At 51.0% G+C, this 26,181-nt stretch overlaps 1 protein-coding gene across 3 annotated transcripts; it reads right to left on the bottom strand.

Annotated features, from left to right (window-relative positions):
- Window positions 1-243: 243 nt before the first annotated feature.
- TRIM3 (tripartite motif containing 3) lies at window positions 244-24,505 on the bottom strand. Of its 3 annotated transcripts, none has more exons than XM_047692493.1 (12): window positions 24,337-24,503; window positions 15,981-16,146; window positions 9,917-10,148; window positions 9,542-9,693; window positions 9,169-9,349; window positions 8,172-8,904; window positions 7,944-8,047; window positions 2,792-2,959; window positions 2,450-2,618; window positions 2,109-2,179; window positions 949-1,089; window positions 244-822 (listed from the first exon to the last, which is right to left on the bottom strand). In XM_047692493.1, the coding sequence occupies exons 2-12, from the start codon at window positions 16,109-16,111 to the stop codon at window positions 670-672; spliced, it is 2,235 nt and encodes a 744-aa protein (XP_047548449.1). In that variant the 5' UTR covers window positions 16,112-16,146; window positions 24,337-24,503; the 3' UTR covers window positions 244-669. The 3 variants fall into 3 exon arrangements, with proteins under 3 accessions (XP_047548449.1, XP_047548450.1, XP_047548451.1); XM_047692494.1 differs by having other exon boundaries at window positions 24,311-24,503; XM_047692495.1 differs by lacking the exons at window positions 244-822; window positions 949-1,089 and adding an exon at window positions 1,096-1,343 and having other exon boundaries at window positions 24,337-24,505.
- Between the last annotated feature and the right edge of the window lie 1,676 nt (window positions 24,506-26,181).

A 26,181-nucleotide genomic window follows, 5' to 3' on the forward strand; every position in this document is an offset into this window, starting at 1 on the left:
GGCAGGCAGCCAAAGGACTTACTGAGTCTGCAGGAGATGCAGGCCTAGGGACAGGGATCTGGCAGGTGCCTAAGAGCCCCAGGGTTCACCCTCCCTTGTGCTCCATTCCTGAAACTTTAAAATGTCAGGGCTCTTTGGGAATCTGGATCCTCTGCCGACCTGCTTGCCTGTCTTTTAGTTCAGAACGAGTCCCAACCTCCGGTACCCTCACAGCCCTACCCCACAAGAAAGCAACAAAACCATCTTGGTGAACACATTTACTTAATATGGGGGGTGGGGTATTGCTGTCTCTGTCAGTGTGTACGGAGTGGTAGGGAGACAACCAGAGGGACTTCTGCCCTGGAGTAAGAGGCTGTTCTGGACCCAGGCTGGGGGTGGGTGGGGAGCAGACTGATGGGACAGGGCAAGTATGTAAAGGGTGGAGGGTAGGGTGAAGCTCTGCACACATCCTTGGGACCACAGTCCAGGCCCACCCAGTCACCAAAGCAAGAACCGAATAAATAAAGTGCAACCGTGGGGTTGGGAGAGAGGGAGAGGGAGGGCACTGGGCTCACCCACGCCCACAGCCCACATTCAGTGCTGCCAGGTCCAGCCCACCTCCTGGCCAGACCCTCTTGTCCAATCCCCCCATGTCTGTCCCTCCATGAGCCAGGCAGAGCCCCTGTGCAGCTACTGGAGGTAGCGATAAGCTTTAAAGCAGTGGTTGCCAGCATCGGCCACCACCACGTGTCCATCTGAGGTCAGTGCCAGGCCCTGGGGGCCATACAGTGGCTCTGCAGACGTGTTGATGTAGGACAGGAAGGAACCAGAGCTGTCGAATACCTGGAGAGTGAGTGGACAATGGAAGGAGAGGTGAGATCAGGCAGGTGGGAGGCATTTCCAGGGAGAGGGAGAGGGGTGCACAGAGCACAGCAGGAAGCCTCACCACCCTGCTTCCCAAAGCCTCACCTGGATACGACTGTTGCCCCAGTCAGCCACGATGATGTTCCCGTTGGAGTCCACCGCTACTCCCGTGGGGGCGTTGAACTGCCCATTGCCCTCGCCATGGGAGCCAAACTTGAAGAGGAACTCACCGTCGGCACTGTACACCTGGCAGGGGAAAGGGCTGGGGGCTGGGGAAGTGGCCTCAGGCAGAGGGCAGGGCATTAGAGGGGGCAGGGTGAAGCCCCAGGGCTGAGGACCCCCAGATCTGTAGCTCCAGCCCAGTTCCTCCCAGGCTTCACAGCCATGCTTACCACTGTCTACTGACTATCTCCAGGTATTGTCCCTCGGACAGATCAAATCCAACAGCTCAACTTCCCCCATACTCTCTTTCTCAGTCATTCTCAACTCCACCTTCTCCCCTGCTTGATAACCAGGGAATTCACACAACCTGCTGATTCGATCTCAAATCTGCACCCCACTGTATATATTGCCACTGCAGTGGTCCTCAACATTTCCCATCTCGATTACTACAGAAGACAGACCTCCCTGACACTAGTCTCACCACAGCCAGAGTGATCTTTCTAAGACACAGGACTGCATTGCCCTGCAGCCTGCAAGACTTCAGTGACTCCCCACGGCTCTTGGGAAGAGAACAAGCCCCTTCACAGGCACATGAGACTCATTGGCACTTGAACCACTCCCCTCTTCAAACTCAGTCTGAACTACTTGTGGTTTCTTGAACACACTAAAGTGTTCCTACCAGTTCTTTGCTCCTCCTGTCCCCTTTGCCTGAAGTCCTCTCCTCCTCCTCTCCCTTCTGGAGAATTCCCCTGCTGCTTTAGGGGGTTCTCCATCACACCTGAATCAAATGCTTATGCTATGCCCTCACACAGTTCCCTGCACTTCCCTACCACACAACTGTAACAAAATAATACACTGTGATATGCTACTTCACTTCTTCCCTGCTAGACCATTACCAAGAAGACAGACAGCATATTTGCCTTGTTCATCACTGTATCCCCAGCTTCCAGCATAGTGCCTGGGACAAAGTAGCCATGCCATAAATGTTTATTGTTCAAATGAATGATCTCAAGGTGGTGGCGGGGGAGGTGAGGCAGAGAGGGGTCTTGTAAAAGAGGAAAGGATGTTGGGACAGCAGTCATAGAAGGCAGGAGGACACTGACCTTCACCGAATGGTTATGGAAATCCGTCACTACAATTTCATTCTTGTTGTTCACAGCCACAAAATGGGGCCCTGAAAATACAAAGTGGTTTCTAAGGCAGTGAGCTGGGATACAGAGTGGGATGGAGAAGAGTATCCGGGATGACAAAGCTAGGCTGTTAGAAGAGGGGTGGGGCCTCAAAGGCTGACAGGTGCCTCTGGGATGATGGTACCAGGGTACAGTAAAGGGACAGGGTCCTCTAAGGCCAAAGTATAAGAGGAGGGGTGGTTAAATCTGGGGTAACCAGGATAGCTCTCTGGGGCTGGGATATCAGAATAGATCTCTGAATTGTTCCCCAATACCTGCAAAGTGACGGTCGGTGGCCCCACGGCCCCCAAAACGGCCAACCAGCTTCCCATTGGGCTGGAAGGTAAAGACGCAGCAAGACTTGTTGTCAACCACAATGATATGTCCGTTCCGGTCTACAGCCACGCCTTTGGGGCCCATGAGGCGGCCAGCTCCAATCTTGGTCTGGAAGAAGGGAATACCATTAGGTGCTTTATCCTGCCTTGTGGGGAGAGTAGTCCCAGCCTGACAATAAAGGAGAAGCTTGGGCTGGGGATGGACCATCCCAGACCCTAACCACTAAGCTCACCTCAGCTGGCCACCACTAATGCAGAACACCAAGACCGTAGGCCTCTTACCTTGAATTTGCCCTCAGGGGAGAAGATGCTGACCCAACGGTTGTCATAGTCTGCCACAATAATGTCTCCATTGGTGTCCACTGCCACACCTGTGGGGCGCTGCAGCTGCCCAGGTGAGCGCCCTCGGACCCCAAAGCGGAATTTGAACTGGCCTTCATTGGAGAAAACCTGGAGCAGAGGAGCAAGGGAAGGAGCGGGGAGGAGGGGAGAGACTGTGGGCACAGAGGGAAGGGAGCAAGATCCTGAGGGAGGAGACCCCCCGTAATCATTCAGCCATTCAACAAGCACTTACTGACACCATGCTGAGGGGTACAGAGAAGAATCAGACATAGCTGCAGACCTGAGGTGACATGCAGCACAGGCATGATGAGAGAGACTCTAGGAACATGATGTGAGGGGGGAGGGTGGATGCCAGGAAAGGCCCTGAGAAAGGACTATCTGGGTTCATAGCCTAATAAGGATGCCAAGAGACAAACCATGCTGGCCAGGAAAGGAAGAGGAAAGGCATTTTAAGCAGAGTGAACAGTATGTAAAAGGCACAGTGTCCAGGATGGGCACTGGTTGCCCAGGGTGGCTGGGAGTGCAGGGAGCACTCCCATGAATAGCAGGAGAAGTAGGGTTTTATCGTGGGTGTAGTGAGGATTTACTGAACATTTCTGGGCAGGGGAGTGACAAGATGAGATTCACTTTTGTGGTATAACAAGAAATATACTTGGTCTTTGTCCCCAGTGCCTGGTGCAGAGCTCCTCAAACCCTTTGAATTTTCTGATTAATAGGAGTGTCTTTTGTCATTCACAAGGAGCCCCTTTTGAGTTTATGCTAATGGGGTGACTTAGGATGGGGCCCCTACACAGCTTCAAGATGGGGCTGGTCACCAGAAAGACCAAATCATTAAAGGGTTGGAACTTTCAGCCCTATCCACCAACCTCTGGGAAGAAGAGGGGAAGGCAGAGATTTGATGTGCTCCCAGGTGGGTGCTGGGAGGGTGGCATGCCCCAGTTCTACAGGGACCAGAGTTCCCACACTAGAGACTCTTCTAGACCTCCCCCTATGTACTTCTCCATCTGGCTATTCATCTGTATCCTTTACAGTAAACTGGTAGACATAATTAAATGTTCCTCTGAATTCTATGAGGCACTATAGCAAATTAATTGAACCTGAAGAGGGGGTCGTATGACCCTCCAATTTATAGCTGGTCAGTCAGAAGCATAAGTAACAACTTGGACTTGAGACTGGCATCTGACATGGAGACTGTCTTATGGGAAGTGATACTATCTCTAGGTAGACAGAGTCAAAATCAGTTAAATTTGCAGGACACCTGCTCAGTGTCCACTGAGAGCTGCTTGCTGGTGTTGGAAAAAACACATGGGAACTTTTAAGAAACAGTACTCTGGCTGCAGAGAGGAGTCCAAACTGGGCACTAGCTGGGCAGTCAGAGGTGTTGCACTGGTCCAGGTGAAAAGGGATGATAGTTTGTTGCAGGGCACTTGCTGGAGCAAAGATGGACTCAAGAGATATGGGAGGAAGACAATAAGACTTGGTAGCGGACAAGAAAGGGTGGGGTGGCGAACAAGGATGAGCATATCCAGGCTAAGAGGCTGGCAAGGTAACCTTCTCCTGGACAGAGTGAACCTTCCAACCTTTCCCCCACTCCTACCTCCTCCCTTAGCCGCCCAACATGCTCAGGTCTCCCCATCCTAAGAGCACCTCCTTTAAAGTTCCTTTAAAGCTCCTTCCCTCTACAGCCAAACCTTCTTGTTTCTTCTTCACAGCCAAAACCACCCACTATACAAGCCTCACATGCTTTGCTCTGTTACATGCTCTAGGGACACAAGATGAGTCAGAGCCGGGAGCAGCCTTGGGGAACTCAAGTTCTGGGTCTTGCCCTGCTCTTCCATCTAGACCTGTTCCTTCCTTAGTGGACTAGGCCGCCTGCCCCATCCCCATCTCTTAGACCTGAAGGGATGTTTGAACTGGTCCCACCAGCAAACATCAACTCCTCCTGATGTGGACTTCCAGCATGCCCTCAGCTGGCTGGTCAGCCCAATGGCTGGAATCTGCCCTGGTCCCCTGTGGCAGGCTAGCCCTAGCCAGCATGAGAGGCAGGCACCCTGAGCAGAAGAGCTGATGTCAGAGGGACTAAAAGGACCTGACAGATTAACAGTGAGGCTGTGTGACTGCCCCCTGCTCACCTTCCCCACCAGTCTGAGCAGCTCAGTTTCCAGCTCAACACTGAGGCTTTGTGGTGGCGGGCGGTGGGGCGGGGGTGGGGGGTGTCTAGCTCTTCCCTTCCGCTCTTATCCCACCTCCGACAAATGGTCAACTCCTATTCATCTTGTGATTCTCAGAAATTTCCAGGTCACTTCCTCAGAGAAGTATTTCAGGACCAACTCCAGGCCTTGAATCAATACACACAGGTAAAGGCAGGCCTCCATGACCTACACTTTATAGTTTTCCTGTGAAAGACGGTCACTCCTGCAATGAACTGCTGAGTACCCTTATCTCCTAAGGAGGTAAGCCTCAGGTGAGACAGAGACTGGCTGCCTTTGCCGCTGCATTTGCACTCCTGGCACAGCAATGGGCACATGGAAGGCAGTCAACAAACGCATGAATTCCTTAGCTCGAGCTCACACAGAGCTGGGCATCTCCTCTCAGCTGCTGCACAGCCATCTCATGCTCAACATGTGCAGAAGGGAACTCACCAACTGATAGCCTGGCTTCCTCCTGAATGGCAGCACCTACGACCCATTGCCCCAGGTCCTGCCATTCTTGATCCCCTCTTCTCCCTTGACATCTGAAAGCTCACCAAAACCTGCCATATTTGCTTTCTTAACACCCCTAATCTGCTGGTGTCTTAGTTTGGTCCTTGAGCTATACCATGGTTGCCCTTAGTAACTTCAGGATCTGAGTCTAGTGGGGTGGGGGGAGCAGAGAGACTAAAAAAATAACACAACTAACCAGTGACTCTGATAAAGAATGGAAAGTGCTACAGCAAAGGCTGAGGAAACTCAGAGAAGAATGTGATTAATATTCTGCCTGAAGGAAATGAGGAAGTTTCCACAGAAGAGCTGATAAAAACTTTTTATAAAGACTATTTTTAAAAAGACTAAGACTATTACACAAGGATATAATATATACAAATCAAATTTTTCATTCAAAATCACAAAATGTTTTTTCTCTCCTGCCAGCTGATGCTGATTCGGCAAAACAAAGGGATCTGCCTCAGCTGTCACCATAGACAGTCCAAAGGAGGAAAAGTTCACAAGGTCATCAAACCTCATGAATGGGGAGGGGAGACAACATCTATCTGGGAGCCTAAAAGACCCCAAAATAAGAGAAGCAGAAACTCAGCTCTGGAATCCAAGAGCCCACCTCCTACCAGTTATGAAATTAGGAGGCAGGTGGAGTAGGATCGAGAAGGAGGGCTGCTGTAGGAGCAGCAGGTATCCGGAGAGGAGAGGGGGCTCCCCAAGGCCCTCCCTCTCAATTCCCCAGTCCCTCTTCAGGGAGACAAAGCAGCATACATCTTTGCATGCATGTGAGCACCCGTGTGTGCACACCAGGGACACTTTCCCAAATCTCAGTTTTTGGACCAAAAGCCATCCCTGGCATAAGGAGGAGAAAAGGAGTTGGAAGGTGGAGGGTGGGACTGAGTAGGGCCTCGGCACCACCCCCTTCCACCTGATCCCTCCCTGTCTAGGCTGGACTGAAATGTTTCCATGTGCTGCCCTGCACCTCTCCATTCCTCTGCCCTTAGGAATAGGGTAGGAGTAAAAGCAGACTGGACAGGACCAGGAATATGGCCATGGAAGAGTTCCTGGCACCTTCAGCCTGCTAACATGGAAAGCAGGGGGTGGGAGCAGCTGACATTGAGGTGACAGACCTGTGGCAGGGATACTCAGATAGGGTCAGGAATAATTTTAAATTTATAGGTGTTGTGAAGTAAGGATCTTCAAGAGAAGTTTTGCCACCTGATAAAATGTTTTCAAGAACTGAAGTGCATGGTAGTTAGAAACAATCCAGAACAGGATAAAATCAAAATTCCACAGCATCCTCTCTGAAACTGTTTACAACGTGACCTCAGCTACTCAGCTCCTAATAGTAATCTATGTCCAGCTGCCTGGGATACTTCCAGTTCCCTTAACAACCCCCTCCAGCACTCTCCTACCTTCTGGCTTTTGTTTACAGTCTCCACCTGGACAATGATATTTTTAACAATACCTAACATTAGAAGGTTCACCAGGTGTCAGACACTGTGCATTATGTCATTTTAATGCTCCCAGCAACTCCATGAGGTATTCTTTTCCTAATTTTACAAATGAGTTAACTGAAGCTCAGAGAGATCACGTGACTTGTCAGTAAGTGGTAGAGCTGGGATTCAAGCCCAGGTGTCCGGTTTCAGAGCCTGAGCTTTGAACTGCTGCTGTACCGTCTCCGAAGTGGGTGTCTGTCACTAGGCTCTGGGCTCAATACAAGGAAAAGAGAGAGAAAAACATGCTTCCTGGCTTTAAGGAGCTCAAAGTACAGTGAGGCCATGTGCATTTGTGTTGTGCAGCAGATGCTTTCATCAGGTATGTGAGGGACTGGGAGCACCAGGGACAGGACTACCTGTGAGGCTGCACTATAGTTTAGCCTCTAGAAGACACCTCTTTTCACAAGTTACCCCCATCTGACTGTCTAGCCAACCAGATGTTTGCAGACCAGCAGAGACAAGATACACTCGGGAGCCAAGCTGGTACGATGAAACGAAAGCAGGGAGCCTACATCCAGACCACGTGGTGACAGGGCAGAAAGGAAGCCCCTCAGGTGGAGGATCAAACAGATAGAAGTGTATGAAGAATGAACCAGATCTTTGGGGTCCAGGAGTTCGTGTGGCCTGAGGCCAGGCCTGGGAGGTAGAGGCTGCAAGCAAAGTAAAACCCCGTGCCTAACCATGAAGGGGCAGGATAGTGTTGCGACCGGTGGGAGTGGATAGCAAGTGGAGGGTGGGGGGCTGGTGAGGGATGGTGCTATGATTCACTGCTCTTAAAGTACTGGTACTATCTTCAAGGGCTGGTTCATCTTTCAAGAGGTAACCTGTACACTGTTTTTTCAGGAGGCTGTAGTTTGAGGACCTTTACTGGCATCACGGGAGAAGAGGAAAGGCGCTTACCTGGATACATTGGTTGTTACTGTCTGCTACCACTATCCGGCCGCTGCTAGCTGCCGACACTCCCTGTAAATTGGTGAATTCGCCCTTCTCCCTTCCTCGGCTGCCTGTGGGGAAGGCAGGGAAGGAAAACAAAACAGTTCGCTGAGGTCATTTAGAGTCGCCCTCCCAATCCGCCCTGCCCAATAGACTGAGCCCGCCCCATCTGGCCCCGCCCTCAGCCTTCTGTACCAACACGGAAGACAAGCTCGTCCTCAATGGGGTTGTCCTTCCGTTTGCCGCCCGTGCTGTACATGGAGCTGGGCCGACGCACAGCCTTCTGGCGCACGTGGCTGCCCGGGCCGCCGGGGGACTTGACGCGGCGCTTGACGTCGTCTGGGGAAGGTGGCAGGTCCCCAGGACGCAGGGCACGCACGCGGAAGGGGCTGCCGCGCACCGGCTGTCCGTAGAGCAGCACTGAGAGGAGCAGCTCGCCTTCGGCGCGCGCCGTGTACACTAGCTCGTATGTGCCATTCTTGTGGTCCACCACCGGCACAGGAAGGCGCGTGCCGTCGGGGCCGGTGATCTCGGCGCGCAGCTCCGCGCTGCCTGTGCGCACCAGCCTCCCATCCTTGTCTTTGGTAGTGACGGTGAGCGAGGCGGGCTGGCCCACCAGCGCCTGGCGCAGGCCCTCTCCCGTCGCCACCGTCTCGTGTGCGGTAGCGCTCGTGGTGAGCAGCGCGCCAAGATTGAGCACCGACCGCCGCAGCCCGTCGACCTCGAGGACCAGTTCCAGCTGCGCGTTCTCATGTGGCCGCTCCGGGAAGGCCTGGGCCGCCAATGCTGCCAGCCGCTCTCGCATGTGCTTGCGCACTAGCAACACCTCCGGGGCCGAGCCCAGGCGCAGTGCCTGCTCAGCGAAGCTGCAGCTGCTGCCGATGTGTTCTTGACCCTGGCGCAGTGTGTCTAACTGGGTCTGCAACACCTGAGGAGGGGTTGGGGGAGGGTTGGGTGCGCACACTGGCACCGAAAGGGTCTCTGTGATTCCTCATGACCTTACAGTACTATAGCATGAAAGAAATGCAAGAGGGTGAGTATGGACAAGGAACACAGATCCCGCGGTACCTATGGGGCCAAGTCAGGGAGCAGAAAGTATAGTCTGGGGCAAGGGGTGCCCAGGTATGGAAAGCATGGTGGCAGTAAGGCCATCTCACAACGGATGGTGGTAGGGAAGGGTGAACAGACGCACCTTCTGCTTGGCCCCACAGATGGCCTCCAGGTCGCTAACCAGAGCCTGCTTGCGCTGCTGCAGTGCTTGCTCCAGGTCCTCGAAGGCTGCGCTGATCTGGGCCAGGGCCTCTGCTTTGCGCTCCTGCAGCTGCTGGCTGATGCCCCCCACTAAGGCGATAGCTGCGGACAGCTGCGGCAGTCTAGGGAGGGGAAACATCTCTTAACCGGGGTTGCCTGAGGATGGCTTCACCAAACCATTCCTTCTCAGGGCAGAATCTACTGTGTTGTCCAGGAGATCCCCTCCCCAAGACCTCCCTGCCCTCCAGAACAGTTTTATTTCTAGCATCCCCAGGGTCCCGCAGCCCAGATTCCCCCCCCTCCCCCGCTCCTACCGGCCGCGCACCGCCTCGAGCTGGCGCTGCAGGGCCGCCTTGTGCTGCTCCACCACGTCTCGCAGCAGCACGGTGCCGTGCTCCCGGTGCTCCCCGGCGCGGCACTCGCCACACATGGCAGTTTCGCAGGCCTCACAGTAAAACTCCATCGTCTGGCGGCAAAAACGCTCCAGTCAGGCAATGGCTAGACACCAAACTGCTTTGCCTCCTCCCCTCCCGCTCTGCCCTTCTTGCCCTTCACCTTCCAGGTGTGCTCCCTACCTGGACCACTTATCCAGAGAGTCACCCTCTCACCCACAGCCACTTGGCCCCTCCCGCAACCGCTCCTCACCCTCCACCCCAAGTCCTGGCCTCACTGGGCCTGCTTGGGCCCACCTTGCCTTCATGGTTGGGGCAGGAGAGGGGGCGGCCAGCCACTGCGCTGAGGGGGTGGGGGTCCTCCGGGTCGTGGGCCCCATCAGGTGCCTGCTGCATCGCCTCCATGAGGCTGCTGATGAAGAAGTTGTTCTGCAGTGCTGAGACACCCTGCTCGGGGAGGATGGATGTCTGCCGACACACCGGACATGACAGCGTCAGGCTCTGGGCAGGTATGTAGTTCTGGAGGCATCTGGCCAGGGAGGAGGGGGAGTCAGAGGAAGGAGGAGTGGGCAAAATCAGTGCACCCCTCCTCATGCCTTCCAGGAATGCCAATTCTCCTCACAGATGTATACTTCATTCTGTAATCTCTCTTATTAGCACACACGTCTTGTTCTGCCAACAGGTGTGAAAGGCCTCACCTTTCACTACTGAGTAAAACATATCCCTGATCTCTCTCAGAAGAGCAGACAGATCTGCATTCCTCACACTGCACAAACACAGGCTCACCTTTCACAGGGGTTTACAAACCGGTCTCATAGAAAATGTACAACTAGCTCCTCCTCCCATCAACTCATTAAACATTTACTGACTGCCTACTCTTGCCAAATCTGGGCCAAGCTCTGGCGATAAACAGATAAACCACAGTGCCCATCTCTAAAATATTTCCAAGTTGATAGAGGAAAAAAAGTCACAGGAAGAGTTTATAGAAGTTAATAGTATAATGGTGAGGGCATGGCAACTCACAACTCACATGCCAACTCGCAGCCTGAAATTAGGCTGCTGGGTTCAACTCCTAGGTCGGTCATCTATGAGACCCCTGCTAAATGACATACCTTTTATGAGCCAAGGATCCTTCCTTTGTAAAATGGAGACAGCACAGACTTCACAGGGTACTGGAGGGAGGATTAAATTGAAGTGCTTACATGCCAACTCACAGCACTATGTATTGTAGGGTATTAGTATTATTTATTATTAACAGAATACTGTACATGCAATAATAAGGAAATGTGTAGAAGGGGCATCTGGCCCTGGGAGGGGTTGCTGTGGACAGAAAAGCCAGAAAAGCCTTCAGAGGATTTAAGCTAAATCGTCCTGGATAAGTCAATGTTAGCCTAACAAAAGAAAAGTGCAGGGAGAAGAGGAAGGGTGTCCAAGACCCAGAAGGTGGTGAGAAACTGCATCATGTAAGTAAGGAAGCAGTGTGAGGTGGCTGGAGATCGAGTTCGAGGCAAGAAATGGTAAAAGAAGTCTGGAGAGAGAAGCATAGAAGGTCACATGGGCCACATTAGGAGGTTAGAAATTATCCCAGGGACACCTGAGTGGTTCAGTTGGTTAAGCATCTACCTTCAGCTCAGGTCATGATCCCTGCATCCTGTTATTCTGGGATTGATCCCTACTTTGGGCTACCTGCTCAGAGGGGAGTCTGCTTCTCCCCTTCCCTCTGCCTCTGCCCCTTCCCCTGCTCATGCATACTCTTTATCTCTCACTATAATAAATAAAATATAAAGAAAAAAGAAAAAAAGAAAATATCCCAATAGCAATAGGGAACACCAGGAGCATGGTACAGCCAGGTTTATGTTCTATAATCTTCATTGCCTCTGAGGAGGTTGAATTTGAATGTGATGAGACAGCACACAGCATCATCATCATCGTCATCATCATCCAGTTACTGTTTATTAAGTACTATGTGACAGGTCCTGTGCTTTATGCTTTATGTTTATGTTAATGGACTCAAAAAGGGAAAGCTGTCCAAGGTAACAAAGCCAGTGAGCACTGGAGTCTGGATTCAAATCCAAGGCAAAACATGTGGTTAGCCAAGATACTCTCGCAATAGTCTTGTAAGAGATCTTGCAGTAGATGAGAAAAACCCGGAATTAGGCAGTAGCAATGTAGACTATGAGCTGGAACAAATTTGAGAAGTATTTAAGAAGTATAGAAGTAGGAGGTGTTAGGTCTGAGTAGATATAGGGAGTGAAAGATGAGTCTTGGTTGACTCCCAGATTCCTAGCTTAGATGACTGAGTGGATGGTGCTGACAGTCACTAAGATGAAAAACACAGAAAGAGGAGTGGTTTATAAAGGCATTCAGCTTTGACCTGGCTAAGTTTATTGGAACAGTGGGACATCCAAGTAGTAGGGGCCCAGGAGACAGCTGGGGAAAAGGCAAGGAGAGATGGGGATGGCACTGACATTGAGGTAGCTTCTGTAGCCATGGGAGAGGATGAGATCAGCCCAAAAGACATGTTCAGTGAGAAGAGCAGGATAGAGCAAATATGGAATGAGAGCAAAGAGGAACCAGCAGAGAGGTAGGAGGAGAGACACTGACAAGGCAGTAAAGTGGGTAGTGCGTTTCCTGAAGGAGGGAAGGATCAGTGATCAGTGTCAAAAGTGGCTGAGGAGTCAGGGAAGGTAAGGACTAGAAAAAGGCCCCCTGAATTTCGCCAATGTGAGAGTACTTTTGTTGGTACGGAAAACTGGGGGGCAGGGGGTAGGGAGTACCAGGAAAAGGAAAGCTTGACTGCTGCTGGTTGAAAAGTGAATGGGAGGATGGGAGTTTGAGACAAAAGGGGCTTGAGGGACTGCGTGGCAGCTATCAAGGAACGAGGAGCCTTGAGCACGTTTATCAGTTGCAGAGCCAGGAGAGAAGGAGACATAGAATCAAGAAGAAGCATGGACAGGGCTCTGGGAGGGGGTAATGGCTCTGAATGGCCTGAGGAGGAGAAGTGGACCCCATTCTCTGAGTGGGGAAAGGGGGAAAGAGAGAGCACAGGGGTGAAGTTACAGAGGATCCCTCGGTTGCTTCAGGCAAGATCAGATGCTAAGAGTGAAGGAGAGGTTCAGGAGACTGGTGAGGGCTGGGATTAGTCACTGAAGGGAGGAGGAGAAGAAGCTTTCTAGAAACACACAGCCCCTGGCTGTGTTTGGAGACCACAAATCTATGGAGGGAAGATCTGCATGGTGCACACTTTCCCATATCCCCAGTCTTTTAATGTTCTCTACACCTCTGGATCTGCATTAATTAATTTTTATTTATTTAACAAACACTATGTGCCAGGCACAATTCTAAGTGCTTTATAAATATTAACTTATTTGTGACCTAGTTTTCCCAGCAGTTGTCTCAAGTAGAAAGTGGTCTCATACTCCACATTCCTTAGGTCCAGAAGGTGGGGTTGAGTCCTCCCCACCCACCCTGCAGCTGGAACATTTCTGTTCTTCTTCAGCTCTTTGGAAGCTCATGCCTTCTGTCTATACCACTCTCCTGTTACTATCTTCAGTTGCTATCATGGTTACTTCCCCAGTGGCTGAAGACTTTCTTCTGGCTCACTCTCTTCTGTCACTGCTGACCCCCAACACAGTCCCTCCCCCACGTATACATACACTCCTGCCATCACTCTCAGGGGCTCTGACATCCATGAGGTGATCCATCCAGCATCAAGATCTCAATTCCTTGACCTCCTCAAACCCAGTGATCTCTTCCTCCACTTCACCTCAGCTGTCTCTTCTCATGCTCTGCAGACCTCCCATTTCTCATCGCCAGTCACTGCATCAACCCTGAAATCTGAATTTCAGCCATTAAAATCTGTCCCCCTGCAGTTCTGCCCAGCTCACTGAATCTGGGGTTTCCCCAGCAAAATACCTTCGAACTCATCAAGACCTCATTCCTACGTGTTCAGCACACCTGGCTTCCACTACCTTCCTAACTGGTTTCCTCTTTCCATTCTTGCTCCTCTGTAATCCATTCTCCAACACAGCAGCCAGAGGGAGCTTTAAAATCTAATTTATGTCACGTTAATCCCTTGCCCAAAACAAAAGCAAAAGCCCTCCTCCAATGGTTTCCCATTGCGTTTAGAATAAAATCTAAACAGTTTTCTAAAACCACCAAGTTCCTCCATGAAGTGTCCTGGCGCTTTTAGATTTTACTTCATCCTCCTCAGTCAGCCACACTCATTTCTTTTGATCTCTGAACATGCCCAGACTACCCCTTCCTGAAGGCCTTGGCATGGGTTTTTCCCATTGCCTGGAACAATCAGCAAGTCTGTCTCCTCATCCTCAGGCCTCAGGTCAAATATCACCTCCTCAGGGAAGCCTTCCCTGATGACTCTATGCAGAATAGCCCCTGGCCCAACCACCTCCACTCAATCCTTGCTTATTTCCTACAAAGCACTTAGCACAGGCTACAACTCTCCTGTTCAGTTATTAGCTTGCTTACTGTCAGTCACTCCCCCCACTAAGGCATAAACTCTTAGAGAGCAGGGACCAAGAGATAAATGAGTAGTAGTTAACAGGGAACGCCCTGTAGTCAAAACTGGATCCAGACCTCAGCTGTCTACTTACTGTGGAGCCTCAGAAACAATTCTTACTCACTGACTCTGAAGCCTAGTTTACTCCCCTCTAAAATGGGGATAATAAAGTATCTATTGTGAGGATTAAGGGATTCAGCACATGTCTATCACTTAGCCAGAGCCCCGCAAATAGTAAGCAATGGATACACTGTTGCTACTGGTATCATCATTTCTCAGGCACTGATTTTTTCCAGGACTGCTCAGTGATCTGGGCCTGAGGAGGAGGAGGTGCAGAGATGTCCAATTACAGTTGTGATCCGGGGTTGAGCATCTGCTGCAGGGGTTCAGAAAAGAACAAAGACCTGAGGGAACTGTGGCATGGTCACATAGGTCACAGAGATGGTCAGCCATAGGGCCTGGCACGGGTAGGAAAGGATGGAGCTGGCAGCTGGGAGAAGGAGCAGTTGAGGTGGCGGGACGTCTATATCTAGTCAAAGCTGGTATAGTGGGACTGGGGTAATGGGAGCCAGGAGTGGGATACCAGAGTTTATGACCACAGAGGCGATATTGTTCTGGATGATGGCAAGATCCAGGCATCTGGAAGTGGTATGGAGGATGCTTCTGGAGAAACAGTTGAGAACCAAGAGGCCTAAATGAGAAGTGAAATCACCCAGGTTGATGGAAGAGCCTGGAAGAAGCCAGAAGGCTGGAACTGCTTCCAGTTGATGACAGGGGGAGAGCAGCAGAGCTGACATTTTAAAGAGCAGTGGGGCTGGAAAGGAAGTGTGTCCCTGTGGCAGAGGCAGCTTTCCGTGAAGGCAGAAGGCAGCAAGAAGGCCTGGGTGGAGGCAATGGTGAGAAGACCCCGGGACCAGAGGCTTCCTGGGGCCCTCAGAGTAAAGGCAAAATTCTCTGACAGGTCTACAAAGCCCCCTGTGGTGTGGGCCTCACGTCCCGCTCCAGCTTCACCCCCACCATGTCAGTCACACTGCTCTGCTCCCACCTCACCAGGTTTCCTCCAGGCCCCCTTACCTGACACATTCCCTCAGGCCACATACCTGTCCCATGTTCTTCCTTCTGCGTAGAAGGCTCCTACCACTCCCTTCACTAGTTAAGTCACCAACTTCATTTAGTGCATACTCCAGGTCGCCCCTCAGGGAAGCCTTCCCTCCTTCTCCGAACTGTGACAGACCCTAGCTAAACTCTCATAGCTTAGCACTTTATTTGCAGCCTTATGAAGGGGGTGATATTTATCTATAGTCTGGCTATATGATCATTTGATTACTATCTTTCCCCTTTACCTACACTGAAAGCTCTTTAAGAGCAAGTATTACATCTGTCTGCTTATCATACCCCATGCCTGGGATAGTCTGGCACATAGTAGATGCTCAATAAATAAATACTGGCTAAAAGCCTAAAGGTGGGAAGTGGCTGCCTTTCAACAGTGTCTCAGGACAACCATGAAGACAAGCAGGGAAGGACAGACTGTCAACCATCCTCCCACTGCTGACAAACTCTTCAGGTGCTGCCACTCATGGATGACGTCTCTGTCTGATATCTCTGGCAGTGTTGAAAGCTGCTTGAGGTTTGGGAAGGGGCAGGGACCGTGGCCCAGTGTTAGCAGCTTCTGGTCCTCTCATACATTCTTGCACCAAAAGTTCATCTCCAGCAGGTTGGAGTACATCTGCTGCCCTATATGTGCCTATGTTTCCCTCCCCACCTACAATTTTACATGTGCCACCCCCATCTCAGGCGGGCCTGCAAGGACTTCATACCTCCCCCATACACACACCCCCTCACCTCTCACAAAAGGTATGCAGGCAAGGCAGAACCTTGGGGCATCGGTAGCGATCCAGGCAGATGCTGCACACCAGGAACTGCTTGTCCATTGGCTGGACCTCTGGGCCAGGGCTGTCCTCCCTCTTTGCCATGGTGCCCACAGATGGTTCCCGCCACTCACACCAGCCTGTGTACAGAGAGATGGTCAGTCCCAGGGAGGCCCACACGTCCTCTCCCCACCTGAGCCCCACCACTCAAATCCCCTGCAGAGAACCAACTCCATTTCTTCCCTGCCAGAGGCAGGACGGGCAGTGACCAGAAAGGAACAGGGTGAAGTAGGTGGGCTGAGGGGCTTCTGAGCATGGTGCTCTGGTTAAAACCACAGACGTAGGCTTAGATTGGGTTTCAAACCCAGCTCAGCCTCTAACAAGGTATGTGACCTCAGATAATCCATATAACCTCTCTGAGCCTCAGTTTCCTCATTTGCAATTTCAAACGGATGTTTTGAGAATTTGCAATAGTGTATGTTGAGTGCACAGTACAGGGATGCCCACTTTCAGTGACATACCCATCCTTCACTTCCTCTGCCCTCCCCAAATCCTCCTCCAGGAGACCCTCTTCCTGGAGGATCTCTCCTAACTACCTGTGGCTCTTCTACTTATGCTCCAACCCACCTCCCAGCACACCTGTCTGGGATCATATTCAATCAGAATTCACATCTAGTCAGTATCAGGTCTGGCGGAGTCTGCCTCTGGAATATCTTCTCCCCTTTTCTCCAAGCACATAGCTACTACCCTCAGTTCAGGTTGCCACCAAATCTCTCCTGCTATACATCAGCAGCCTCCTAATTGGTATCCTTGTCTCCTTGCTTGTGCCTCTCATCCAAGCCCCTGGCAGCTGGACTGATGCTCCTAAAACACAGGTTCCACCTTGTCGCCAACCCCTGTTAAAACCCTTCAGTGGTTCTCCACTGTCCAGAAGACAAAGTTCAAACTCCTCAGAGTGGCCAACAAGACTTAGCTTTGTCTGGCCCATACCTCCCTCCACTACCTCATGTCTCATTATTCTGTGATCAGTCACATTGGCTTCTCTTTAGTTCCTGGAAAACTTGTTCCCTTTTGCTTCTGGGAAGTCACATATTCTGTTCTCTTTGCCTGAGATCTTCTTCCAAGTCCCCATTTACCTGGCTGACTCCCACTCATCTTTCAGGTCCCCACATAAATGTCACTTCCTCCAGAAGGTCCTCCCTGATTTCCTGAAGTCTGGGTTAGGTATTCCACTTTTAGGTCCCTCCATACTCTGTAATTCCTCTATTCTAGCCTGGATATGCTATACTGTAATTTTCTCGTTACTTCTCTTCTTCCTTCACTGCAGGCAGAGTTCTTTTTTTTTTTTTAAGCTTTTTTTTTTTTTTTTTTTTTTTTTTTTTTTACAGAGAGAGAGATAAGCAGGCAGAGAGGCAGATAGAGGGAGGGGGGAAGCAGGCTCCCTACCGAGCAGAGAGCCAGATGCAGGGCTCGATCCCAGGACCCTGGGATCATGACCTGAGCCAAAGGCAGAGGCTTATCCCACTGAGCCACCCAGGTGCCCTGAAGGCAGAGTTCTTAAAGGCAGGCATTATATCTTATTTTTTAATTCCTAACACTTAGCATGGAGCCTGACATAAGGACTGATCCATATTTATTGAATTGATTCCATAATTCAACAAATATTTAATTAAGTGTCTACTTTGTGTAGGTGATGGGGATAGAGTGATAAACAAAACAGATATGGTTACTGTCCTTGTGGTGGGGAGTGGTAAGATATATTTTATTTTATTGTTTATTTATTTTTTTAAAGATTTATTTATCTTAGAGAAAGAGCATGTGTACCAGCAGGAGGGACAGAGGCAGACGGAGAGAGAGAATCCCAAGCAGACTCCATTCTGAGTAAGGAGCCAGATGTGGGGCTCGATCCCACAACCATGAGATCATGACCTGAGCTGAAACCAAGTGTCAGACACTTAACTGACTATGCCACCCAGGTGTCCTGACATATATTTTAAAAGCAAATAAACAAATACATACTTATACATTGTGGGGGAGGAGAGTGCTAAAAAGAAGAAAGGCTCCTATGAGAAACAACACTTTTTTGTTTGGGTGATCAGAGAGGGCCTCTCCAACCAGGTAAGTTGAGGTAAGTTTTAAGTTGAGCTCTGAAGAATGGAAGGAAAATGGTAGAGATGAGGGTGGGGGCATCAAGGAGTGAGGTGGGGGAAATCATTCTGGGCTGAAGGAACAGCAGGAATGGAAGTTCTTAGGCAGAAGGCTCACTGAGAACCTGAAAGGACCATGCGGTCAGTGCAAAGTGAATAAAAGGCAAGAGGTGAGTCTGGGAAGGTAGGATAAAATTAGGTCATCAAGAACCTTAATGTTAAGAATTGGGACTTTATACTAATTGGGGGTGGGGGGGGTGGCATGGTGTAATTTACAAAAAAATAAAAATAAATTAAAAAGCTCCTCTGGTAGCTGTGGGGATTAGGAGGAACCAGAGTGGAGGCAGGGAGACCAGTTAGGAAGCTGCCTCAGTTCTTCCTGTCAGATGATCCTGGGTATTAGCAGAGATATAGGCAAAAGGGTAGACTTATTCGAAAAATATTCATGAGGCTGAATCAAAAAGACATCATGATGGATTGGGTGTGAAAAGAAAAAAGGTAATGCCGATCATGACTCCCAGATTCCTCACTTGAGCACGTGGTGGGCCATGCCCAGAGACCATGAAAGGTGAGGAACTGATGTGGGGCATTCTGTTTTCAGCAAGCAAAGTTTGAGGCACTGTATGATATCCAGGTAGAGATGTCAAGCAAGGAATAGAATATAAGCTGGGTAGAATAGAATCTGGCTGGCTACCGATTTGGAAGCATTGGCATATTAATGGCATTAAAGCAATGAGAATGGATGAGTCTGCCTAGGGACAGAGAGTGCAGGGCAAAGGAGAACCCAAAGGGGTGGAAGAAAACCAAGAGACCATGGACCCAAATAAATCCAAGGAAGAGAGTGATTCAAGAAATAAGGGATGATGGAGGCAAATAAAGACAGGAATGCCCACCAGGTCTGGCTGTGGTGGCCCAGCAGGGGCAGCAGCGGGGCTGGAGGGGCTGAGTGATGAATGGAGACCAAGACATTAACAATAGTGGCTGTAGACAGTTCATGAGAGAAATGTGGCCATGAAGGGAGGCAGAAAGACAGCTGGACTCCTTCAAAACAGGCCATGGTTAGAATAACCACTATCTGTGCCCAGCTAGATGCACCATAGGCTCTGTAAAGACAATGAGTGAATGAACGAACAAACGTGTGGGGGCCAGTCCAGAACCCTCACCAGGTTTGGGGAGGAGCAGAAGAAGAGTTGAACTGCATATGTCTTATGTTTGTGTAAGGGTGGGCATGAGTAGAAATAGGATAGGAAGGGCATCCCTGAGAGAATCCTCTCCTGATGCAGGCACTGGCATTCTGAGGTTCTCCAGGTAGACCTAACAGGAGAACAACACAGCAGGAGGAGGACAGACTGAGGGTTGGTGGAAGGAACAGGAGGCGGGAGCTAAGCGGAAGCTCCTATCTGGTGAAGGGGAGGGCTTGGGAGGAAGAGTAGGAGTGGTCTACCGGGCCCTACTGGGGCAGCTGGATACCAGGCTCCGCCTCACTCCAAACCCAAGGGGCTCTCCCAGCTTGTCACACACGGGCGGCGACTGGACTACATCCAAGGACGGACAGCTCCTCCCTCCCTTCCTCTTCCTGCTTCAGTTCCCCACCCAGACTTGCTGGGCATGCAACCATGGAGGCCATCCCCCAGCCTGAATCACTAAGATTCCCTTCTCTTGGGCTCCTACTCCCACCTCTCCCATCCCATCGTGTCCTGGGGATCTGGCCCCAAGGTCCTATAGGTGATGGTTTAGGTGGACTGATTTTCACAGAGCAAATTTGGAAGATCTTGAACTCAGAGCTGAGAGTTCACCCTCCTTCCTCAGGCTGCCCACTGCATCCCTACATCCCTTATCCCACCCATCTTTTATGGCTCAGTTCTAAAGGCACCTCATTTCCACATACAGCATTCACTCAACCCCTCTGCTAGAACGGGGAATACAAGGATAAATAGTCTCAGTGCAGTCTTCATGGGCTATACAATCTAACAGATTACTACAAGGCAATGTGGAAGGGTCTGTGGGGAAGCACGGGTTGCTACAGGAGCAGAGAGCTCACCTAACCTAGAGCTGGGGCAGGGGAGAGGGGTTACTGAAGGTTGGGGGTCAAGAGAGTTCTCCTGAAGAAAGTGTCATTTACACTGAGAGCCCCAGGATGAGTAAGAGTTACAGAGCATGGTACTTTCTACTTCAGGAGCTTGAATCACACACTGACAGAAGAGGGCTAGGAAATGAAATGGAGTGATAGGCAGGAGCTAGATCACACAATGCTTTGTTGGCCTTATTAAGGAGTTTAGACTTACTCTTCCCTGTTTGGGGATTAAGGCTTTATTCAAAGAGCAAGGGAAACTTTGGGGTGGGGGGTGGGAGGGTTGCGGGGGTAGAGAGGGTTAAAGTATGAAGTGATCGAGCCACAAGAGTCACTTTTTGACTGCTGTGTGAAAAACAGTTTAGAAGGGTCACCAGGGGAAAGGTGAGATGCATGATATTCCACAAGAGGGGTGATGATGGCCTTGAGTAGGGGAGTAGCAAAGGGGAGGTAGAGAGAAGTAGATTTCATAGAGCAGAATCAACAGAACTTGATGACTGGTTGGTGGGATGTGAAGAATAGAGAAGAAAGAATTGGAGATGATTCCTTGTGTTCTGGCTTGGAAGAGGAGCAGCTGGATGAAAGGATGAAAAGTTCAGTGTTTTCATAAGATAAATCTGAGGTGCCTATGGGGCATGTGAATGGAGAGGTCCTGCTGCCAACGGGAAATGTAGGCCGGAGCCTGGGAAAGAGGTCAGCCTGGAGACAGGGATTTGGGAGTCACTGGTGTAGAGATGGTGCCTAGAGCCTTGGAATTGGCTGACATGACCCAGGCACTGTAAGGAAAGAAAGGAGAGCCTGTGACTGTGCCTGAGGAACCTCAAAATTTAAGGGATAGGCCCAGGAAACAAAGCTTGCTTGCAAATAAATTGAAAAGGTGTGGCCTGAGAGGCAGGAGAAACCAGGAAGGAGAAATATTGTCAAGACCAAGGGAGAAAAAGCTTCATGAATAAGGGAATAACCTTCATTGTGAAATGCTGCAGAGAGGCCCTAGGATCTAAAGCAGAAGAAAGCTGTCTTTAACTTTAGGGAGCATGGTTTCCAGAGGCTGGAGGAGAGGAAGCCAGATCCAGAGAGCTGAGAAGGAAGTTGATTGTGAGCAAATGAAGAAAGTCAGTGCTGACTCCATTAGATCCTTGCCATCTGCAAAGGATATGTTTCAAGGTTTTTCAGTTTCTCCAAATTCTCACACAGCATCCAGTTTCCCCCAAGACTTCCTCCTACAACCTCATGAGAGTCCCAGGATACATGATTTACACAGCTGTGGCTAGAGGTAGGTGACCAAGGCATTGTTAGAAAATGATGCAAGAGGTCAGTATGGCTCACTTACTTCTTAAAATGACTCAGTCTTGTACACTAACCCCCAAGTGTATTTGATCATTTGAGACCTCAGCAAAATGACAATGACTGCAGGTTACAGTTTCAGGGGTTTCTCTGGAACAGAAAAATCCCTGGAGGAGGTAAAGTCCTGAATGCCAAGGAATCCTTTCAGTCAGATTGACAAGGAAGGAAAGTGATGAAATTCACAGTGCTTTCTCCCCCACCACTGCCAGAGTGAGCAGGTAGATGAACCATCCAATCAGCTGATTAGCCTAGCAAACAATCAGACTGCCCTGGGCATACTCTGGACCAGGCTCTTAACCTGGGAACTGGAGACACAAAGCGGAGACAGATGTACACCATGCCCCTCACAAGTTCTCAGACTAGTGTGGGAAAGAGACATGGAAATATACAACCGTAATGTGGTGTCATGATACTGACATATTCAAACTGTTGTGGCTGAAAAAAGGAGGAAATCTCTAACTCTGAAGGTGGTGGAGGAGAATAAAGAGGGCTTCCAGAGGAAGGGATATATGAGCTGAGTCTTGCAGGAGCTTGACAGGTACAGTGGGAAAACAGTGAGTAAAGGAACAGAAGCATGAAAAATTAAGAAAGATGGACCAGTTGGGGCAAGAGAGCAAGACTCAAAAGGGCAGAGGTTGTACTAGGTGTGTTCATGATTCACTTGCTAGGGGTTCTCCACCTGCCTCTCTGGCCGTGCCTTCACTGCCCATTCCTTAAATGTCTAATTCCCCAGGGCTTTGATCAAGGGCCTCTTCTCTTAGTTTCATATTCTGCCTGGGAAATCTCATCATTTCCCATGGTTTCAGTTACCATCCACTTGACTTGCAAAGCCTTATCTCCTTTGCAGGAAACTTTTTTGAACACCAGGCCCATATATCCAACCATATCTTGGACATCTCTACATGGATGATGCACAGAGATTAGTCTAAAACTGAATTCATCTTCCCTTAACCTACTCTTCCTGCTGGTATTTCTCCTCTCAATAAAACATACCACTACCTACCTGGCCACGTGAGCCAGAACCCTGGGAATCTTCTCAATTCTTCCTGTTCTTTTACCTTTCAGATACTAGCTATGACTATATTCTTGATTCTGACTCTAAAGTGTAACCAAGTAACAGGTCACGAGATTTAGGAGCTAGCCTTGTCTCTGTCACTAATCTCACTACTGCAAGGTAAGACTCTGGGCAAGTTTCTACTCCACCCCTTACTTATATATTGAGATTGGAGGGGGGTCTTTTTGTTCCCCAAATCTGTGATTCCCAAGGTTCTCTTTCCAGCCAAAGGTCCCTACAGACTGTATTATGTGCCATGATTAAATCCCACCTTGGGGATTTGATTGCTGATTTCCACAGTAAGACTAGGTGTGTTAGAGGATGGTTGTAGTTGCCCCTCACCTCCCTTCCAAAACAAATGTTTGCTAAGTTTAGGGCACCCATGACACTCCATTTGGGCACCCTCTACTCTAGCCTTATGGTTTTGCTGTTTTTCTGAACACCGACTGTATTAACACAACTGTGGGCCTTTGCTCAAGCTCTTCTCTCAGCAAGAATGCTATTGTCCCCTAAGTGGCTGAGGCAGCACCTGGCACACAGAGGGTGCTCAGTATATGTTGGTGACAGGAGAGCCATGTTTAAATCACTGCAGTTCCCTCTCGCCAGACAGAGAGGCAAAAGCACAGGCAATAACAAGACAAGTAAACAAAGTTTCAAGGAAAAAGACATCTACTTAACATAAAAAAGCTCTTCCACAGTATAAGGTAGCAAGTGCTCTGTCACCGGAGGCATGCAAGCCAAGAGAGGCAGGGCACCTGTCAGGCCTGCAGCTCTGATTCCAATTCTGCAGCAAATCAGAGCCCTACTTAGGGGATGAATGGGCACTGGTGAGCTGGACGGACAAACAGGGAAAGACCTGTGAAAAAGACCTCTGCACCCACTCCAACCTCGCAGATCTCGTCTTCCTACTGGAGCTAGTTGTGGGTTTATGCTGTCCACATCAGAGACCCCCCCACACCAGGAACAAGCCCAGGGCCTGCCTTCAGTCAGACCGACCTCCCTGGGGTGCAGCCTGCCCCCCCAACCTGCAACCATCTGTCCCTGCAGGTTTGCAGCCCAGGATCTGAAGCCAAGTCCAGAAGGGAGGAGGCTAGAACCAGGGAGGGGCCTGGGGTCCTCCAGGCGGGGCCCAGGCTGAAGGGGAATCAGAGGGGTCCTTTCCTACAACAAGCAGCCTCCGGATGAGGCTTCCTGTCCAGGGAGCAGCGCTAGAGGAGGAAAAGAGTGTCCTCCACCCGGACTGGTGGGCTTCTGGGTGCCTAAGGAGGATGAAGGGGGTGGAGGAGCCAGGGGTGGAAGTGTCTGCACCAGGGAGAAAGGAACCCCTCAGACGAGCTGGGCCACAAGATTGCAGAGTCCCATTCAGCAACCCCACCCGCCACACCACCACCACCCTCGGCCGAAGCGTTCGACACCCTCCGCCAACATACACAAGCTCCCAAACCTCGAGCTCCTCCAAGGAACCATCACCCATCCACCCGCGCCTCCCCCCTCAAACATGGACCTCACGTGAGCAGCCACAGCCCGAAGAATCCCCCCACTGCTCTCACGGACACGGACACGCCTCACGTGGACAGAGACAGACACAGCTTTCGAAAAGCATCTGTGCCCCCACCCACAGACACTTGGACAGACACACCGCCGTTCGACTTGGACCCGGAGCCAGGCAGACAGGGACACAAACGCACCCCTGGGGGCCGCCTGTCGCACTCACCGCGGCGGAGCAGGATGGGAGGACCAAGGCCCAGACTGCGGCCACTCGGAGCGGCCCGCGGCTCTGCCCCCGCTGCCAGCGCCCGTCCGCCCAGCCCTGCCCGCGGCGCCGCCCCACGTCCCGTGCCTCCGCCTGTCCCCGCGCCGGCGCCGCCGCCGGACCCGCCGCACAGGCCGGAGGGAGGGGCCGGGGCGGGGCTGCGGACCAGCCGGGGGAGGGGGTGGCTCGGGTGCTGAAGACCCACCCACGCCCCGCCCGCCGCGGCGGAGGCCCCGCCCGCCTCCACCCCACCCTCCCGGCTCCCTCGAGGCTCCTGCGGGAGCTGCCTCCGCCGGCAGGCTGGGAAGCCGCGTGAACCGGATCCCGGATCCTAATCCGTGCCAGCGGCTTCTGGCTCCCGACCGCTCTGGGGCAGGGCTGCGTAGTAGGTTCGGGGACTGGGCTGAGGCTCCGCCACGATAACGCAACTGGGCAGCAGAGATTTCTGACTCTGGAAGCCGGTCCGGGCCCTCCAGGAGGTGCACTTCCCGTCTTTCTTGGGGAGCACCTTTGGAATATGCTAGTGTGCTCTCTACTGTGCAGGGGGACACAGGGATAGTTGTACCTCGGCACGGATCCCTGGGCGGCGGAAGGGTAGAACACAGAGCGCTAGAAGAAGGGGCGGACGGCGTGAAAGGTGCGGGGACTGGATTTGGCTCTGTATGCCTGACTCTCCCTCAGGAGCCCCCTCGCCAGATTATGGTTCAGACCATCCAGCGATTCCCTTCCACACTCCAAAAACCTGAGCAATTCCTAATCACCGCATTGTGGGAAAGCAGCCCCAGTGGAAAACTGTAACAGTTAACAGGGACTGAGTGCTTATTATGTGCCAAAAACATAACGAATCACTTTACATATATTGTCTCCTTCAGTACTCATAATCTTAATAGGTATCTTCTTTTATTAGCTGTGTTTTACAGGGGAAGAAACTGAGGGCCCTTGGCTCCTCAGACATTAACCTTCATCAGCTAACTCCGCCAGAAAGTGGTGTGTAATCAGGGTTTGAGCTCTGCTTTAGAGCCTGCCTCCAGTTACCTGCAGATTCAGTACCTTTCATGTTGGAAGTCCTCAGTGGCCCACAAAGTGGGGGTTTGTATGTGAAGCACCCAACCTGGTAATCAAGCTCTGGTCAGATGGCTGCAGGCTGACCCAAACCGAGAAAGGCTGCCTGGGAGCTGTAGAATCGGTGGCAAAGAGCAAAATCAGGCTGCACGGATCTCAGCGCTATAAGAACCTGCTGAGTGGGCTGTCGTCTTCCTCCAGCCCTCCAAAGGTAGTGCAGAGTGCTGAAAAATTCTGGAGCTCTCCTTGGTTGAGGTGCACAGAAGTGGTGATACCTGGGCGCTGACTGAATTGAAGTGCTGGGGGCGGGGGGAGAATTCTTGCCTCAAACAAGGTTGATATGGGCTCAACACCTGGATGCACCCTCACCCTTTCATCCACCTGATGAGTTCTGGTGGCCAGTGCTGGTGAATGAGCCTCAGGGTTCATGCTTGCTTTCAGGTTTGGGGCCAGGGTTACTAGACTACCCAATGTGAGGGGCCCAGGGTCTGTATAAACTGTCTCAAGCCTCATGAGGACTACTTCCCTCAATTTTAGATTTCTCTCATGTCATCAAATATGTGCTTGAAAAAGCTTTGCAGCTCCCTTTCTCCTAAAAGCAAAAGTCCTTAATCATAAACCTGAACAGGCCCAGTGTGACCCCCTCACTGCCTCACCTCTGTTGTCCTTCTCTAGCCTTTCCCCTTCCACTTTTCATTCCAAACTGAATTCCTCCCAAGTCCTATGAGGGCCCTCTCATATGCT

The sequence above is a fragment of the Lutra lutra genome, chromosome 10, assembly GCF_902655055.1.
Source record: "Lutra lutra chromosome 10, mLutLut1.2, whole genome shotgun sequence".
Lineage (NCBI taxonomy): Eukaryota > Metazoa > Chordata > Mammalia > Carnivora > Mustelidae > Lutra > Lutra lutra.